General features: G+C 39.8%; 1 protein-coding gene across 12 annotated transcripts in view; it reads left to right on the top strand.

Annotated features, from left to right (window-relative positions):
• Positions 1-20,851, top strand: part of LOC135885529 (sodium channel protein type 2 subunit alpha-like) — a 165,932-nt gene that overhangs the window by 98,187 nt on the left and 46,894 nt on the right. For all 12 annotated transcript variants that reach the window (XM_065413270.1, XM_065413276.1, XM_065413275.1 and 9 more), the window contains one exon: positions 20,124-20,241. In XM_065413270.1, the coding sequence (XP_065269342.1) occupies positions 20,124-20,241 (118 nt within the window). The remainder of the gene's footprint in view (positions 1-20,123; positions 20,242-20,851) is intronic.

Genomic DNA, 20,851 nt, shown 5'->3' with positions numbered 1-20,851 from the left:
TGGGACCTCACCTATCCTCCATGTGATCTTGAAAATAATTGTTAATGGTTCTGAGATTTCTTCAGTTAGTTCCTTAAGTACCCTAAAATGGATTTCATTAGGCTCTGCTGAATACATTTAACCTATTGAAGTATTCTTTAACCTGTTGTTTCCCTACTCTGGCTTGTCTTCCTTCCTTTTTGTTGTTAATATTAATTGTGTTAAGCAGCTGGTCACAATTAACCTTTTTAGTGAAGATTGAAGCAAAATAGGCATTAGACACCTCAGCCTTCTTGAGTCCGTTAGTTATTATCTCTCCTTCCCAGCTAAGTAGTGGATTTTCCTTTTCCTTCATCTTTCTCTTGCTCCTAGTGTATTTTATATCCCTTCTCATTTTGTGATTCAGCCTGTCTGATTTTTATCCCCACGTGCTTGTGCTATTCTTTTGTACTCCTCCTTAGGAATTTGTCTGTTTCCACTTTTTGTAGGATTCCTTTTTGATTTGCAGGGGATTAAAGAGTTCCTGATGCAGCTATATTGGCCTCTCAGTGCTCCCTATGCTGATGTTTTTCAAGTCATATTGGTTATGAGGAGCAGTAACGTACTTCCTTCTTTTCCCCACAGTACATAAGGACTGGACTAGCAGAACAAAGTCCTTTCTCCAGCCCATAGAATAGGACCCAATCTTGTGTATTGTTGCCTGCCAATTTCTAATGAAGTCATCAGGGGTATCACTTTAAAAAAATAATTTAACATATTTAAAACATCTGAAAATTATTAGAACTTCTGCTATTTGGCTCTGATTTGAAGCCCTTTGATGTCAGTCAGTCAGTGGCAGCATTAATGGTATACAATGAACTATAGCTGCTTTTTTTTTTTTTTTTAGTATTTGATGATCAGTTTTCCCGTACCTAGTGTTAAAACTGAAAAAATATCTTAAAGAAAACAATCCATGTTATAATTGGAACATCTCCAATAACATTTTACATAAGAATAGCCAAATAGCAAATCTAAAGTATTAAACTAATTTCTTGCCTGTCATTTGTAGCAGCTCTGAACTGATAAACACAATGGTCCAAATTCATCCCTAGCACTGTAACTTCTCTGACTTCAAGTATTTGTGGATCACACATTAATTTAATGTACTGAATTTTTATGTGAAAATAGTTTGTGTGTGCTCTTTTAAAACAAGTTATTGAAATAAATTTTCTGTATCAAGGTGTAGTCAGAATTAGACTTTAATTTGAAAGACTAAATAATGATAGGTTTTATACATGTTTCTATTATTTTCTTGTGGTTTAATATATAGTGATGAAATATTATTGTTTTCATTTGCTGTAGAAACAACCCAATTACCAAAATTCGACTTGTTCTATGTATTTTATAGGGCATCTGACAACCTATCTATCATCTTCACCTCTCAAATTAAAGGAAAATGTGTGTTTTTAATTTATGGTTCTATAGAATTAGAAGGGCCTGTAATTTTGCCCCTTCCATGTCTACCCTCTAGGATACAGTACTCCTGCATGAAAAGTGTCAAGTCATTACCCACTTTAAAAGTTATGAAAGACCTTTTTTATTTTTAAAATATTTATAACACATTTTAATGTTTTAACGGCACTATATTTTTGTAAGGTATCTAAAATGTTTTGGTCAATAGGTGCTATATAAACTAAACTATATTGTTTATTACTAACCTGAATAATGGACATTGGATTTTGGTAGATATTGGTTAGGTTTTTCTTTGAGGGAGTGTTGGATGTTTCCAGATATCATTATATTGTTCTGGTGTCACTTTATTAAATTTGATGACTGCACTGTAGAAATTGTTACCCCAAGCTATTGAAGAGGTCATTGTTACCCACCTTTTATATTTTGGGTTTCAAATTCCAGAGCTGCTCACCACTGATATTCAAGTTTAAACATATATGTAAGCTACTCTTAAGTGCTGTTATCTGCTTTTCTTTTAATTTAGTCAATTTGGGGAAAGTGGCTCAGATAATCAGAGTGGCCAATGACACACATCAATTAGCAGAATTATATCTTCTATATGCAATATGTTTGCAATCAATAGGGAAGTTGGTTGTCTTTTTGTTAGAGAGTTTACGGAGATGATACGTCACATCCAGAATCTGGTCTTTTGACACACAGTCCTAACTGGGCTGGCTGCAGCCAGGGATCGCTAGAGTGTAGAGATGCCCAACCCACACTGCTTTCTTCCCATTATACTTTATATTCAGATGGCTGGGAGTAGGTTGCATAGGAAGAGTTTTGGTAGCTCCATGCCATCTGAGGTTTCCTCTATGATGGAGAAAACTTAGTAGGGGAGGGTTTTTGCCTGGTTTTTAATCTGATTTGCACCAGAAGACTGATGCGAAGGAGACTTAACATACTAGAGGATCACAGATTTATCTCTAGGTTTAGACTTTCATTTTAACAATGTTTTATATCTGTTATAATATAGAATTAAATTTTATATTTAAATGTATTTCTATCAATTACATAATTCAAAAATGCTAAAATAAATGCAATCGCATATTGAATATGATGATAATAGGCAAAATTCATACCTGAGATTTTGAATTTGGCCTGTTGTGACTGATTGTTCTGTGATCATTTTCAGAAACTGTATACTAAATACATTTTTAGTGGATAGACTATAATGAAGAGAGAGGAATGGAAGAATAAAAATATTTTCTGCTTTTTTTAAATATCTAGTTATTAACACTTGATGATCTAAAACTATTTGAAGACATAATGTGGATGTAGGTGTGTCATAATTTTTAAAACTGTCAATTCCAAGTCTAATGTACATTTATCAGTGTCAGTCTGCTTATATTATTTCTTATATACATCTGCAGAAGTCACTAATCAACCAATGTATAAGTTTTATGTTTTGGAAATTTGTAGCATAGCTAGATAACGTATGTTTTAATATTTTGGAAGCCATATTTGAACTGTTTCCAGCACACACAAAATCAGAGGTATTGTATTTTGTACTTCATTTCCTACCATTCTTACTTCTCACAGGAGTAAATTCAACCAGGATCAGTCAAGAATTCAGCTCTGGTGCTTTTTAACCAGGCAGAGCTACGGGTCAGCACTCTTACACTGGTTACCTAAACAAGTCATACATATATAATCACTTTTTAAATAAATATTGAATGCATGCTACTTAGCTGTAATAGATTCCTTCCCCATCCATTGCAATGCAGTAGAAACATGCACAGCTGCTCTGTAAGCTGAGTCATGTGACTCGCATCACAGCATGGTCGGGGGCAACCCCAACATTTTTTTTATGATTCTCTCTCTCGTTACATCATCTTGGTACTTTATGTATCATACTTCAGTGATATAAAAAGTATATGCTCTGTAGATATTTTTTTTAAATTTGGATTATAAAGTGACAAGAACACTACATTTTAAGAGATTATCATTTTAAAAAAAATACAAAAATATTTTATTTGAAACTTGTTTATAACTTTATTGTTGTATTAAAACAGACTTTTAGATCTCTTGTAATTACAAACATTCTGATCACATTCATTCCTATAATGCATATTTAAGTAAATATTTTTTATTACATTGATTATTTGATTGCTAAAAAGTGTTTATATTTTGTTAGGTTATGTTGAATTTTTTTTTTAGTTGCTTTTAACTTAAGATTTAAAATATAGTTTTCTCCTCTAAGAAAAATTAAAACTTGCAAAATTTTAGGAATAAGGCCCCAATTCTGCAAACATTCACATACCTGCTTAACTTTATGCACGTGGGTAGTCCCATTGAACTCAGTGGTAATGCGCAGTGCACCAAGTTGAGGATGTGTAAAAGTTAGGGCTCTCAAGCGATTAAAAAAATTAATGGTGTGATTAAAAGTGCAATTAATCACGCTTTTAAAGAATAATAGAATACCATTTATTTAAATATTTTTGGATGTTTGCTACATTTTCAAATATATTGATATCAATTACCACATAGAATACAAAGTATACAGTGCTCACTTTATATTATTATTTTTATTACAAATATTTGCACAGTAAAAAACAAAAGAAATAGTATTTTTTAATTTACCTAATACAAATAATTTCGTCCAATCTCTTTATCACGAAAGTTGAATTTACAAATGTAGAATCATATACAAAAAAATAACTGCACTCAAAAATAAAATAATGTAAAACTTTAGAGCCAACAAGTCCACTCAGTCCTACTTGTTCAGCCAATCACTCAGACAGACAAGTTTGTTTACATTTGCAGGAGATAATGCTGCCCGCTTCTTGTTTACAATGTCACCTGAAAGTGACAACAGATGTTTGCATGGCACTTCTATAGCCAGATGCGCTAAAGATTCATATGTCTCTTCATGCTTCAACCACCTATCCACAGGACATGTGTCCATGCCGATGACGGGTTCTGCTCAATAACGATCCAAAGCAGAGCGGACCGATGCATATTCATTTTCATCATCTGAGTCAGATGCCACCAGCAGAAGGTTGATTTTCTTTTTTGGTGGTTCGGGTTCTGTAATTTCTGCATCAGAGTGTTGCTATTTTAAGACTTCTGAAAGCATGCTCCACACCTCGTTCCTCTCAGATTTTGGAAGGCAGTTCAGATTCCTAAACCTTGGGTCGAGCGCTGTAGCTATCTTTAGAAATCTCATATTGGTACCTTCTTTCTGTTTTGTCAAATCTGGAGTGAAAGTGTTCTTAAAACATTTGCTGGGTCATCATCCGAGGTTACCATAACATGAAATATATGGCAGAGTGCAGCTAAAACAGAGCAGGAGATGTACAATTCTCCCCCAAGGAGTTCAGTCTCAAATTTAATTAATGCATTTTTTTTTAACGAGTGTCATCAGCATGGAAGCATGTCCTCTGGAATGTTGGCTGAAGCATGAAGGGTCATACGAATGTTTAGCATATCTGGCACATACATACCTTGCAATGCCAGCTAGAAAAGTGCCATGCAAACACCTGTTCTCACTTTCAGGTGACATTGTAAATAAGCGGGCAGCATTATGTCCCATAAATGTAAACAAACTTGTTTGTCTTAGCGATTGGCTGAACAAGAAGTAGGATTGAGCAGACTTGTAAGCTCTAAAGTTTTACATAGTTTTGGTTTTGAATGCAGTTATGTAACAAAAAAAATCTACATTTGTAAATTGCACTTTCATGATAAAGAGATTGCACTATGGTACTTGTATGAGGTGAATTGAAAAATACTATTTCTTTGGTTATCATTTTTACAGTGCAAATATTTGTAATAAAAATAATATAAAGTGAGCACTGTACACTTGGTATTCTGTGTTGTAATTGAAATCAATATATTTGAAAATGTAGAAAAACATCAAAAACGTTTAATAAATTTCAATTGGTATTCTATTGTTTAACAGCGTGATTAAAAGTGCTATTAATCACAATTTTTTTTAATTGTGATTAATTTTTTTGAGTTAATCGCGTGAGTTAACTGTGATTTATCCGCAGCCCTAGTAAAAGTGTTTGCAAGATCAGAACCTAAGTCCCTAGGAAAACATCCATATTCATTTTGTTTGTCATCATCACTAAATGTGTCCCTGTGAACATAGCTGAGTAGGTTTATTCAGAGAGACACAAAACTTCATCACAAGCACAAGATTTTAAGTCAGAGTTAATATTTAAATAGATATATGTTAATTTAAGGTAATATATTACAGTGTGGACATTGGAACAATGTGTTTGTACAGCACCTAGCACAATGGTATCCTGGTCCATGATTAGGATTCCTAGGCACTACAATAATGCAAGTAATAAATAATAATTTTGAAAATAAGGAAATTCAGAGTTAAGGTTACGAGCAAATGTGTAAGTGTCAGGAAATAAGATTGTAGGTCAAAAACCCTAAACCTCTGAAAATATAAAAATAGTTAAGGATACAACACAAACCTTAATTGTGCCAAGCTGTGTGCTCTCTCACCCTCATTTATCCTCTCCATAATGGTGGTGGAATTTCACTTACTGCCACTTGGTGGAAGTTGAAATGCAATTGAGAATTGTGCTCATAGTCTTTGGTTGTGTAATCCTGTGGAACACTGTGCACTCACCCATTTGGCCTGTGTTGAGTATAGAGAGAATCTATAAAGCAAAATATATAAAGCAGGAGTCTAATCCTATACCTGTAGATAATGGTCTTGATTCACACCTGCAGGTGCAGGAAGGTAATTCACAAAGATTCACTTTAAATTCTGTTTTGGGGCTTTATGGAAGCACCACCAAAGGAAGCTTCCTATGCAACTCATCTCCTGAGTGCCTCCTTATTTGGTAAAAAGCGACAAAGAGAGTCCTGTGGCACCTTATAGACTAACAGACGTATTGGAGCATAAGCTTTCGTGGGTGAATATCCACGCACGTCATGCGTCTGACGAAGTGGGTATTCATCCACGAAAGCTTATGCTCCAATACGTCTGTTAGTCTATAAGGTGCCACAGGACTCTGTCGCTTTTTACAGATCCAGACAAACATGGTTACCCCTCTGATCCTTATTTGGTCCCATCTTTTTAGTGGGCAGTTTTAGCCAGCTCCAGACCACCCATTGGCATAGGGTGATAGAGGAATTATGCCACTTTGCTCCTGCTTCCAGCTGTTCAAAGCAATTTATTTATTCAAAGCAATAAATCTAGCCCAAATTATGGAATGATAAATGATAGATTTCTAATTCTTTGGCTGGACAAACATTTTGGATTTTTAATTTTAACTCCAAATTACCTGCCATCTTTCTTTTGATAATGTTCTAAGTATGTTTGTTGAAGTTACATTGGTAAATAGATACACCTCTTAATAACACTTTTTTGTCTGTAGTTTGCATAGTTTTTGAGAGAGTTTTTTTGTGAATACTTGTAAATGGATTGTCTGTGTCTATAGAAGTCTTATACCTGATTCTATTAGCATGGAAAATGTCTTACAACCTGTCTTATAGAGACAATGCTCTGGCTCTTTAGTCAAGATGTGCAAGAAATGTATCAATTGAATGTTTCTATCTGAAGGCCCAATTCTTCGAGTGCTTGTTCATGTCCATTCCAATCAGGTGTGTGTGCGCACGCACGTGCATGGTGTCTGGAAGATTTTTCCCCTAGCAGCGTCAGGTCGGCCTGGGCATCCCCTGGAGTTGCGCCTTCATGGCGCTCAATATAGAGCACCACCGACCCGCCACCCCTTCAGTTCGTTCTTACCACCAGTGACGGTTGGCTGGAACTTCCCTTAGCCCTTGCTTAGCAAGCGCATTCTATAGTTATTGTATATAGTTACCCTAGTGTCTTCTTAGCATTAGAGTTCTTAGTATAGAGTTGTTGGGGTTTGTCTACCCGGAGCTGTGATATGTCGCGGTCCCCTGGGTTTAAAAACTGTGTGGCCTGCGCAAAGCGCATGACAGAGTGATCCACACTCTTCGTGTTTACGGTGCCTAGGGGAGGGCCACCAAAAGGATCGCTTTAAGATCTGCCACACGTTCCGCCCTAGAACTCTCAAAGAAAGGGAACAGTAGCTTAAGGTGATCCTCACGGAGGCAGCCCTATGCTCCCACTCCGACCCGGGCTCAGGGAACCCAACCCCTAACGCTTCATCTTCGACACCGAGCTCCCTGGCACCGTCATAAAGCTCGGCACCAAGAAAGGACTTGTCCCAAGATGCTCGGCACCGACACGGCACCTCATGAGGCCTAGCTGATAGCAGGCACTGATGCCACTCACCGGTGCCTCAGAAGAAAAAGAAGATGGACAGCTGCTCTCCTCCAGCTAATTCCAGAGAAGTGAGACCCCAGGCGGGCCACAGCTCTGGATCCCCTGCTGGGGCCGCGTCAACTCCTGCCCAGGTGAGGCAGTTGAGTCGGGGCCCCCCCTCGGTCACCAGTCCCTATACAGCCAGCTATGATATCGAGGTGCTCCCCCTCTCCATGTCCCTTGGTCCCGCCCACTCGGACAGAGAGCCTACCCGCTCCCCAAGTTCTCGACGCTCAAGGCACCAAGGCTCGGCTCCTCCATGGTCTTCAGTCTCAGAGACCTCGGAGTCAGAGTCTGACTCCTATCACTCCAGGAGAAGCAGGAGCCGCAGATCGAGGTCTGGGAGAGACAGGAGGGAGCCCCAGGCGTGGCCTCCGCAGTGGCAGAACTGACCTCAGTGGCCCTTCTGGATCCCCTTGGCTTTTCGCCAAGGACAGGGAGGAACCCAAGGTCACTGCTCCGTGACATCTTCTGTGGCATCTGCCTTAGGCACCTGCCCACACACCAATACCTCTGACAGCGGCACCGTCATCGACTCTGGCACCGTATTTGGCACTGACCCTGGCAACGCCTTTGGCAACGTCCTTGCGCCCATCTTCCACACCAGCACCGTTGTCAATGTCAACTATGATGCAGGTACCGATGGCACCGATGCCAGTGACAGGCCCTCCATCTTCGTCAGAGCCTATGTCGGATTGGCACCGGCTCCATCAATGGTTCCTCCCATCATACCGATTGTGGCACCAACACTTGGTCCAGCACACCACTAGAACCAATGCTGCCCCCAGAGTCTAGGGACCCCCTGGGGGTGGATAGCAGGGAGCATCTGCTCCTAATAAATGCTTCCACTTCATCACCTGATGAAGCATTGGCAGGTACAGCCGTAGCCCCGGCGCTTGAGGACAACAGGGTGCTGCACTCTCATTGCGCTTGGCAGTGGGTGGGCATTAAGGCCGAGGAGGTGGTCGAGGAGGCTGATCCCATGGTGAACATCCTCACTCCCTCAGGACCTTCCTGTATTGCCCTTCCACTCATTTAAAACCATTATGGACACCACCAAGACCCTGTGGCAGACCCCAGCTTCCTTGCCACCCACTGCCAAGCGCAATGAGAGGCGTTATTTTGTGCCCTCCAAAGGGTTCAAGCATTTATACTCTCATCCACCCCCTAACTCTCTTGTTGTGGACACTGCTAACCAGGGTGAGAGACAGGGCTTCCAAGGGCCCTCCCCAAAAAACAGGGAGGCTAAGCACCTAGACCTTCTTGGGAGAAAAGTCTATTCTACAGGGGGTCTGCAGCTCCGTTCTCGAACCAACAGGCCATCGTCAGCAGGTACTCGTATAACACCTGTGCAGCGATGGCCAAATTTACGGCGCTCCTCCCGTCGGACTCCCAAACAGAGTTCTCGGCCTTGGTGGAGGAGGGGAAGCTAGTCTTCAGGGCTTCCCTCCAGGCCACATTGGATGCATGAGGAGGGATCCTGGCTCCAAGTCTCGGGGCTCCCTTACGAGGTCCAGCAGACTATTCAGGACCTCCCATTTGAGGGTGAGACTGTTTTCTGAAAAGACAGACAAGAGGCTCCACAGTCTGAAAGACTCATGAGCCACCCTCAAGTCATTGGGCCTGCACACTCCCACCACACAGTGGAAACACTTCTGACTGCAACCTCCTCCGAGATTCCATCAGCAGAACCAACAGGACAGTTCTCGGAGGAGGAACAGGAGTGGCAGAAGGAGGCAACAGCCATGGCCAGGCCTCTGGCCAGCCCAAGCCGCCTTCTGACCCTAAACTGGCCTTTTGAAGGTAAGGTTGAGGACGGCGTACCAGATCACAGACTGGATTTTACCCTGCCTTATCTTTTCCTCACGGCTAGCCCCTTTCTACCATGCATGGTCCCATATCACTTCAGACCGCTGGGTGCTCCACACGGTAGAGAGGGGATACTCCATCCAATTCTGTGCCCTCCCGCCCTTCCATCCCCCTTCCCCGTCCCTCTTCAGGGACCCTTCTCGTGAGCATCTACTCATCCAGGAGGTGCAGTTGCTCTTATTGCTAGGGGCAGTGGAGGAGGTTCCTCAGGAGCACACAGGTGAGGGCTTCTATTCCCGGTATTTCCTAATACCGAAAGCCAAAGGCGGCCTCAGGCCTATCCTGGACCTGCAAAACTCAACAAGTTTGTAAAGAAACTCAAGTTCCACATGGTCTCCTTGGCCTCCATCATCCCCTCACTAGATCCAGCAGATTGGTATGCCGCCCTCTATTTGAAAGACGCGTACTTTCACATCGCAATCCCTCAGCCCCACAGGAAGTACCTCAGGTTTGTGGTCAATGGTACCCACTACCAATTTACTGTCCTCCCGTTCGGCCTGTCAGCAGCACCTTGAGTATTCCCCAAGTGCATGGAAGTCGTCGCCACGTTCTTGCAGAGGCACCATGTACAGGTGTTCCCATATCTCGACGACTGGCTTATCAAAGGCCGCTCCAGGACGCAAGTGGAAACTCAGGTCACATTTATCAGAGCTACCTTTGAGAGCCTGGGTCTACTCCTAAATGAAGCGAAATCAACTCTGTCTCCCGTCCAGAGGACAAAGTTCATAGGGGCAGTACTGGACTCGACCCAAGCCAGGGCATACCTGCCACAGGCGAGGTTTCAGGCCCTCAATGACATAATCTGAGGCATCATGCAGTTCCCCAACACTACAGCGAGAAACTGCCTGAAACTTCTCGGTCACATGGCTGCCTGTACCTACATGGTGCAGCATGCCAGACTCAGGCTTCGACCGCTCCAGTCATGGCTCACGTCACTGTATCTCCCAACCCGGGACAGTTTGGACAGGCTCGTGACCGTGCCTCGCCCAGTCCTCGACTCCCTCTGGTGATGGATGGACGCTCAGGAGGTGTGCTCATGGGTCCCCTTTGCTGCCCCACAGCCGTCTCTGTCATTGGTGATGGACGCATCAGACTTGGTCTGGGGAGCTCATCCGGGAGACCGCAGGCCTCCGGTCGCAAGCAGATCTATGTCTCCACATCAATGTCAGAGAGCTGAGAGCAGTGCGCCTGGCATGTCAGACATTCTGTCCTTACCTAACCAGACAACGTGCATCAGTCATGATGGACAATACGACAGCAATGTTCTATATCAACAAACGGGGGTGCACACTCCTCTCCCCTGTGCCAAGAAGCCCTCATGCTGTGGGACTTCTGTGTAGAACATTCAATTCACCTGCAGGCGTCATACCTCCCCAGGATTCAGAAGGAGCTGGCAGATCACCTCAGCAGGTCGTTCCACAGCCACGGGTGGTTCCTTTGCCCAGACGTCGCAATTTCAATGTTCCAGTGGCGGGGGTTTCCCCCATAGACCGCTTCATGACGCGATGCAACAGGAAGTGCCAGCAGTTCTGCTCCTTGCAAAATCACAGCCTGGGCTCTAGCGCGGATGCGTTCCTCCTCCATTGGGGAGGTTCTCTCTTATACGCCTTTCCAACGATACCACTCGTTCACAAGGTGCAGCTCAATATCCGCAGAGATTAAGCTCAGGTCATACTGGTAGCACCGGCTTGGCCCCCGTCAGCAGTGGTACACATCCCACCTAGACATGTCCATGGGAGCCCCGATTACCTTGCTGCTCTCCTGGCCCTTCTCACACAAAATCATGGACGTCTCCAGCACCCAAACCTTCAGTCGCTCCACCTCACTGTGTGGAAGCTACATGGTTAAATCCATTGGAGCTTTCCTGCTCAGACCAGGTTAGACAGGTCCTCCTTGACAGTAGGAAACCCTCTATGAGAGCCATATACCTTGCCAAGTGGAAGAGATTTTCAATCTGGTCAGCACAGCATCATTCACCCCCGACACTAGCTTCAGTGCCACACATTCTGGACTACCTCCTCCATCTGAAGCAGGAGGGTCTCTCATTGTCTTCTATACGAGTGCACTTAGCCACCATCTCAGCCTTCCACCAGGACATGCAGGGCTGCTTCGTATTTGCTAATCCTATGGTCAGCCGATTCCTAAAGGGGCTCAACAGGTTATACCCTCATGTCCGTCAGCCGGTCCCTGCCTGGGACCTCAACTTGGTCCTTTCTAGGCTCATGGGCCTCCCTTTGAGCCTTTGGCAACATGCTCCCTGCTCTACCTCTCTTACAAGGTCGTGTTCCTCGTGGCAATAACCTTGGCCAGGAGGGTGTCTGAGCTCAGGGCCTTGACATCAGACCCTCCCTACACCATGTTCTATAAGGACAATGGGTCAGCTCAGGCCTCAACCTTCCTTGCTCCCAAAGGTTGTCTCGCAGTTTCACATCAACCAGGACATCTTCCTCATGGTTTTCTACCCTAAACCTCATTCCAGCAGCAGGGAGCAGAGACTCCACTCTCTGGATGTTTGCAGGGCACTGGCCTTTTACATCGAGAGAATTAAACCGTTCAGAAAATCAATCCAGTCGTTTGTGGCAGTGGCGGACAGGATGAAAGGTCAGCCAGTTTCATCCCAGAGCATCTCATCACAGATCGTATCCTGTATCCGTGTGTGCTACGACCTGGCAAGTGTCCCCGCACCTCCGATTACTGTGCACTCTACCAGGGCGCAGGCTTCATTTACAGTGTTCCTGACGCAGGTGCCCACCCAGGAAATCTGCAGAGCGGCGATGTGGTCCTCCATACACACTTTCGCCACGCATTATGCAATTACCCAGTAGGCCGGAGACGATAAGGCCTTCGGACGAGCAGTACTCCAATCAGTGGACAGCTGACCCCACCTCCTGAACTTGGCTTGGGAGTCACCTGATTGGAATGGACATGAACAAGCACTTGAAGAAGAAAAACAGTTACTCACTTCTCGTAATGGTTATTCTTCGAGATGTGTTGTTCATGTCCATTCCAATACCCACCCTACTACTCCTCAGTCAGAGTAGCTGGCAAGAAGGAACTGAAGGGGTGGTGGGTTGGCTGGGCTATATATTGAGCACCATGAAGGTGCAACTCCAGGGGGCGCCCAGGCCGACCCGACGCTGCTGGGGGGAAATCTTCCAGCCACCATGCACGTGTGCGTGCGCACACACCTAATTGGAATGGACATGAACAACACATCTCAAAGAACAACAGTTACGAGAAGTGAGTAACCGTTTTTTCTGCCACCTTTACTTATGTTGATTAGTACCTTATTTAGCTATTAGGCTAATTGATGGAGTAAAGTATTGCTCAGTTTCAGACAGGGTAGCAGATTCTGGATCTAAGTAAATAAATGATACACTTCTGACATGTCTTTCCATTTGATCTCATCAATTAGAAATAGCCTGTGATGACAGCTCAATTTTTTAAGTAGAAGCAGCATTTTCCTCTGAAATGAGAGTGAGAGAGAAAGAGAGAGAGCTGAATAAGTAAGAAAATATTCCCAGGATAAAAGATCGAAAGAGGAGAGAATAAGAGAGGCATTCTAAGTGTTCCATTTCTGTCTCCACTTTGTAATAGAGTATAACCAGATACTTTTTTCTCCTGAGAGGTCCTTAGCATCCCTTATGGAGCATATATCTGTTTCCCATTTTAAGTAATTTCCTTCCCGCCCCTACTCCAGTCACCATCCTCCAGATTAAGGGGGGCTAGATCCAGCTCACTTGGAGCCAATTAGAAAAGCAGTTTCTCAAGTGACCATAACAGCATCAAATGAGAGAACCAAGGCACTCACCTGGACTAAGCATGTTTCCTGGGTAGCATTCCAAGTCCATATTTGCCTGAAGAGTGAGAGTCCATTGTGAGCTGCTTCCTCACTCTTCACTCTGACTCCTTTTGAGAGCATCATGGTGACTAATTTGCTCGTTTTTCTCCAAGCAGTATTTTTTTACTGATACGCATAAAATAGCATCTTTTTCCTGTTATCTTTTGTTTAGCAATTGCTAGCTGTTACACAAGTTCTTCAGCTTGGAGGTTGGCAATTGTGTGGAGAATTTGCTTTTCTGAATATTAAAATATGAACTATTCATGTTCTAAAACCTAAATCACAGTAGATTGTACCACTTGAATCAATATTTAAATATTAAATATTTAATGTCTTCTAAGACAAACATTTATAAATCTATAGATCTTCAGTATTTCACACTTTTCTCATTTGCTGTTGCATCTAAAGTGATCATCACTAACAGGTCTCCTGGTACTAAAAACTACCACACTTCAGTTGCTTCCCAGGGTGTATAAAATCATAATTAAACATACTTTGTGATTTTTTTTTTTTTTTAGTATTTAAATCTATTTAATTTAAATCAGATTTTTTATTTACACCATTTTTATTTCTTTACTTCTTTTTATGTACTCTTAATTGCCAAATTGGATATTTTGTAATTTTCTTTAATTATTTCTGAATTATTAGAATTTCAGATTTTACAGAGATTTTTTTTCTATGAAGAATTTTCACATTTAAAATGCACATATGTGCTGAAGAAAACATGTCCAGGGCTGTATTGACATCCTTACTCTGAGAACAACACAAACTCAAGCACAAAATTGATAGGCAAATATCCCATGCTATGTTTACACCCACACTCTTTTTTGATATATCAAACAAGTCAAGACAGCTAAAATCCTTCATTTAAGTTACACTCCTCCATGGGGCTGTGCTCCTAAATCACTTAGGATTAAATCCAATAGGGACCTAGCTGCTGCCTCACTCAGCATTGCCTAACTTTCAGGCACCTCGCCACCCAGTGGAATCCCCAGCCCCAAGTGATGCACATAGGCTCCTGGTACAACGCATGGGGAGGAATGGGTGCTTAAGAATGGGATCCACAAAAGCCAGCAAGCTGAGCAGGGAGCTGTCTAAACGAGCCAATGGCAGATGCTGAGGAGAGGGTTGAAGCCTAAGCCTTGCCACTGTCAAGGAGTTAGGCAAGTCTGGGCTGGAGGGACGTGCCAGTCTCCATTTGGGATTCACAGCCATGAATCCTCTGCTGAAATTGGCCGCCTAAGCTGTTTCTTGGAAGAAAGGTGGTGGTGCACATCTAACTCTGTGCAAAATGGCACAGGGGGACCTAGGAGGAAGAGGAGGTAAGGAAAGGGACATAGCCTCCCTTATAGGCGTTATAGTTGGTGGGAGACTGGTGTTTGACCTCCCACCCCATGCCTGATGTGGTGAAGGTATTTGAACTTGGGGTTCTCACCTCTCAGGTGAGTACCCTAACCACTAGACTATAGAGTTAGTCTCACTCTCTGTGGCCTAATGCATATTTAACTAATTATTTATATACAGTGGAACAGCATCAGCTGCAGAGACAGAGAGAGCTGGGCCTTAGGCCCTGATCCTGCAAATACTTACACACATTAATTTTACTACCGTCAGTAGCATCAAATGATATCAATAGGACTGCCCACAGTAGTAAAATTAAGCATGTGCATAAGTGTTTGCAGGGATAGGGGCTTAGGGGCTTTTGAAAGATACATTTTAAAATCCTAACTTTAAGCTCCTATATTTGCAAATATTGGACTGTATATATATTACAGAATTCACAGTCACTTTGTTTTATTGAAAGTCTAAGTAAATTTTCATTGTTAACCGTGAAGCAGTTTTATTTTGAAGTGACAAAGATTTTATGCCACAAAGCTTTTTTAGCAAAAATATAATTTTACATCTGGCTTTGCAAACCCTGATGCACATAATTACCAGTAACTTTGACTTCAGCATATCTACTCATGTTGTTAATGGGACTATTCATGTGAGGAAAATAATATATCTGTTTTAATGTTTGTAGGATCAGGGTCTTCATTTTCAGTATTTTGGGTTTTCATATAGTAGTTGTGTAAATTCAAATAAGGGATTCTACCAGCAGTTGCACTTCCTTAAAAAACAAAAACAACAACAACAACAAAACCTGCACTTTTTATGTCATTGTAAATTTTAATCTAAATTTGTAATGCCACAGATTTTCAAATTAATTTTGCAAAGGTGCAACCTGATTTAAATCAATGATTAAAAATAAAATCAAGTGATTAAAATCGCCTTGATTTAAACTGCTCCATCCTGTTGCTCCCTATTCTAAGGTAAGGGTAGAATGTCCAGTCTCTTGGAAACCACAGAATGATAACTATTAGTAAATGCTGACACTAATGGCAACAGTTGTGTGAACAAATTTATAAAAATGAAGGATTCTTTAAAGCTTTCGATGTAAGGATATTATTCTGATTATTTAATCAGAAATCAGTTAAAACCTTTAATGAATAATCAGATTCTGTATGGGTTAACCACTGTCTCCTGTAAAAATTAGAATTCCTTCCAGACAACAAGAAAATTACACATAGATTTTCCTGACCCTTCTAATGTCTAGGCAAATGTTTAAGAATTAACTGTGCTAAAATAGAGGACATAGCCAATGTGTGAAAATGTTCAGAATACTTGTCTTTATGGAATGGGAATATTAACAAGAAGTTGTGGAAATTGAGACTATGAATGTACGATTTCTCATCATATAAGCTATTTCTCTATGCTAGGAACACCAGGCAAAGTTAAAGGGGCAAGAAAAGAGGGGGTATATTTCAGTACATGAAGGCTTTGCATGGTGTAATTTTGAGTAAGAGCATGGGAAGTAAAAGGACAAGAAAATTTTCTTCCCTTCCTCCATTTTATGAACTAGAGAGAACACATTGCTATTAAGTAGGATAACATCCTGGTAACTTCTAGTGGTATGTCCCCATGTATCTATACATTTCTATATGGGCGGCAATATACTTCCTAGACTTCCTGGTTACAACCACGTTCTGCAGAACCAGTTAGCCCTGTGCAAAATCTGTAGATGGTAAAGCAATTTAGTTCAATTATCAATCAGTACCAAAAGCTGGCTCTGTTTCCCCACACACTATAGGAATGCTGTGCTCTGTTTTGTTACTTTATGTTAGGGATTACAGTAGAACCTCAGAGTTATGAACACCTCAGAAATGGAGGTTATTCATAATTCTGAAATGTTCTTACCTCTGAACAAACATTATGGTGGTTGTTTCAAAAGTTTACAACTGAACATTGACTTAATGCAACTTTGAAACTTTACTATACAGAAGAAAAATGCTGCTTTAACCATCTTAATTTAAATGAAACAAACAGAACCAGTTTCCTTACCTTTTCAAATCTTCTTTTTTTTTAACTTTCCCTTTATTTTTTTAGTACCTTAAGTTTAACACAGTACTGTACTGTCTTTGGTAGATGGTTGTTTGTGGGTTTTTTGTTTGTTTGTTTTTGGTCTTTGCTGCTGCCTCATTGGGTACTTCGGGTTCCAAATGAGGTGTGTGGTTGACTGGTCAGTTCGTAACAACTGCAGCGGTTGTATCTCTGAGAAATGCAGGCATAACGTAAGGGATTTCATTATTAATTAGATACATCATATTTTATTGCTTTTACTTCTTTTGTAACAAACACAGTAATCACACAGGATTATCCCGCCCTCCCTCCGAAAGGAAAGCAAGCCGTAAAACCCTCTGTGGTACAAAAACAGGTTATACCAATACTTTGAATATAATGTAAATCAAGAAGCATTCCAGATTTAAGTAGTAACTACTAGGATTAATTTATCATAAATTAAACTCAAATATCATATACACAGATTTTTTTTTGTAATTATGATTATTTGTCTTGTCCCGTTGATGCTTGAGATCCTGAATTATCTGTTTTGAATTCAACATTATCTATTAAAGTAGCTAATTGAGCAACTCACAGTTCCAGTGACAGGAAACTATTTTATGTTATAATTATTTTCTACTAAATGGTACGAATAGGTAATATACTATGACAACACAATATCATGTCTCATTTTTGTTTTACTTTTTACTTTTTAAAAATAATAAATCAGTACTTTTGAAGACTTTTAATTAGTTTTATAATCCCATTCATAATTTTGATTTTCCCTTCCATTGCTGCAGCATTTTGCTATATAAATGCTATCCATGATGGAATGATGAAAGCAAAAGCTTAATATAATACTGTAGTATAAAGAAACAGTATTTTCTTCAGTTTCAGAAATGTTGTGGGCAAAAAGTTTATATTAATGCTGCTTGCTTGCAATTTTTTTAATTAATACTCTTACAAAAATTTGAAATAGGCACCTATACTACATTATATATAAATATTAATAGCTTAGAGGCAATATTCCAGATATTCAGATTGTATATAAATAGTAAATTAGGAAATAACTGGTTCAATTATGTTGTTAAATGTTATCACAATAGCTTGCCTTACACCTTGTCATTAAGTTCTTCATATCTTCTCTCACAAATACAGCAAAGTTACTTTTCCCAGCTATAGAAAAACAATATATTTACAAAGATTTGGGGTATCCCTTACATCTTCATAAAATCAGTATTCTACTGAACATACCCTAGACACAGAATTAAAATAACATTCTACTCTCTGAGCAACTCACATTTTTATGTGAATCCAGATGTTGACAATTAAATAATCTAATATTGTAACTTAATTACATCTGTTAAAAACATAACTATCCTTCAATTCCTGGAGATTATACTATCACCATAGTTTGTTTGAATTAATGTATAAATATAATTTGCTTGCTACTTCTGCTTTCACACATGACATTTTTTTAAAAATTGCCATTAATTGGAATAATGCCTCTAACTCTTCTGTTGGCACTACTGAGGTATAGAAAGTTTCTCTTAATGATACAAGTCCACATACATTCATTAATATTAGTTCCATACAATTGACTTTTTGTTGTACTAAGTATGCTTACATCATTCCCTACATACATTTAGCTATGTATCAGTGCAGCCATTACTGATGTTATATACTACATGGTAATAACATTGTAATAAGCCAGAGAATGATGTGATGAAAACTACTTTGATTTAGTTTGGTACTCAAACTTGTCTCAGGTTAACTATACAGTACATTTCCATGCTTTTTTAAATTATCAGGATGCAGACTTTGATTAGTTTGGACAAGTGATCGTGCAATAATGGGGAACACCAAATTCAGACATTTCTTTATATTATAGTTTCATTTAGTACTACTATAATTGTGTGTTAGCTGTTCTAAATATATTTATTTATTTTTTATATATCTATATAAGAAATATATTGATACATATATATCTGTATGTTGACAGGGCACGTATGAGCACCAGAGTAACAAGTAGTTTCAAAATGCACAGGAAAACACACTTGCATTAGTAACAGAGAGTGTAAAATAATGGCTATTGAAATTAAATTAACATGCTTTTTTTTTCCTTTTTGAAATTTCAGAAATCTGAAAGGTATTGTTGAAAAAGCGTAATATATGTTTACATGTCAATGATTGCAGGTTATGAAAAGTTTTTAAATTAAGAATTGTCAATTCATATTTTTCTATTTGTGCAAATCTTTCTGTGCGGCTTCTTTTGGTTTGGTCATAGTGCTGGAAAAAACAGATGTGCCAGTCACAATATAATCTGTATTATAGTCAGAGTGGGAGAATAATTTAAATAATTAAAATACTCTTTTAATATTATTGAAGCTTAATTTCAGTTTTATACGTTGCTTATCTTAGTGACCAAATTACATGTCTGCATGCCCAATATAAAGTGTTTCCACTGGGGGAAATTGTGCTGTTTCTAATTTTGTGACCTCATTTACAGTATTAAGGCAAATTGACATAGTATCTTCTATAAAATGGAGAGGTCAATGGTAATTCTAATCCATTTATAAATCTTTTGTCACATAAATCAGAACTATTTAGCTGCATCAGCCAGATGTTCAAGAAATAGCAGAAAATCTAGAGTAAAAAATCATATATTTAATTTTTTCCTTTTATATTATAGAAACTTTTTTTTAAAATGGCTCCTGCCAGAAAAAAAACCAAAACAATAACAACAACAAAAACTTTTTTAAAATACCAGATTTTTCTGGAGAACAATTTTATCCTGATGGTTGGCAACCTGAAAGAGTCTACCATCAGGATCTTCAGTGTTATGGTTGAAGAGGCTGGTATGATGAAAGCTGCTATCTTTTGGTTCCTAAATGATCCTGAAGTGCACAGTGTAATTTGTACTGATACAAAATGTAATAGAAAAATATAGTAAGAAAACAATAGCAAATGACCAATCTCAAATGGATTTCATATCAGAAAGGCCACTTAGTAAAAATCCAGAGTTTGGTAAAAAAAAAAAAAAAAAAATTCCTTACTATTTTTACTCCAAACATTTTATAATTCCATGTGATAACTAAAATAGCATGCCCTACGGTTTACAGATATAAAGATGCATCGTTTGTACACTTGTGGAGTGCTGACTGTGTTGGGGGGGGGGAATGTATCTTTGGCCACATATACCAATGTTTGTTATTCCTTGCACATAGTGTTGCATGCTTAATATTAATTACAATTCAAAATAAATATACTGATAAATATAAAATCTATATTCTGGGCTTTCATTTGCAGAAATTAAATATTTACAGCTCATCTGAAGGTAGTACAATTGATATAACTTTCCTTGGAGAAGAAAAAGCAGATATTGAATCAGAAGAAGCACTAGAACCAAAGGCCTGTTTTACAGAAGGTATGGAAAGAACATTTTGGTTTATCAATTCCCATTAGTGCAGGCTGCTATAGTTATATAGTCCAGGCTTAAATTAGGCTAGATGACAAGGGATTGTAGACTCGAACCCCAAAATAAAGAGGGTTCTATTGTGGGCCGTCTGCTGGTAACACTGGTCTACAATTTTTGAGAAGTCGTCTGCTTCAGAGATAAAATGTGCTATTTATTATGTATTTTGATGCGCTGAATTCAAATATGACAATTAAAACAACTGATCGGCTACTGTTTCTAAGATATTTAAGTTTTTACATTTTATGTCTATGTATATTGTGTAGATAGTAGAGTTTTAATCATAAATTGTAAACCTAGGTCTTTTCATGTGTTTATGGTTGCTTTACATGATAATATTTCACCTGTCCTGTTTATGTAACACTTTAAAAATCAGCAAAAGGGTTATATAAATAAAATTTATTATGAAACAAAAGGCAAAAAACTATTCTGTACATAGTTTAGTCCTATTCAGTGTCTACTCGGCGCTTCTTGGCTTGTCTCTTGTATTCATTAAATGGAGCATCTCTTGTCACTGTCCAGCAATAGTCTGCAAGCATTGATGGGCTCCATTTGCCGTGAT

Source organism: Emys orbicularis, chromosome 11 (assembly GCF_028017835.1).
Source record: "Emys orbicularis isolate rEmyOrb1 chromosome 11, rEmyOrb1.hap1, whole genome shotgun sequence".
Taxonomy (NCBI): Eukaryota; Metazoa; Chordata; order Testudines; family Emydidae; genus Emys; species Emys orbicularis.
This window is presented reverse-complemented; position numbering and strand designations above follow the sequence as displayed.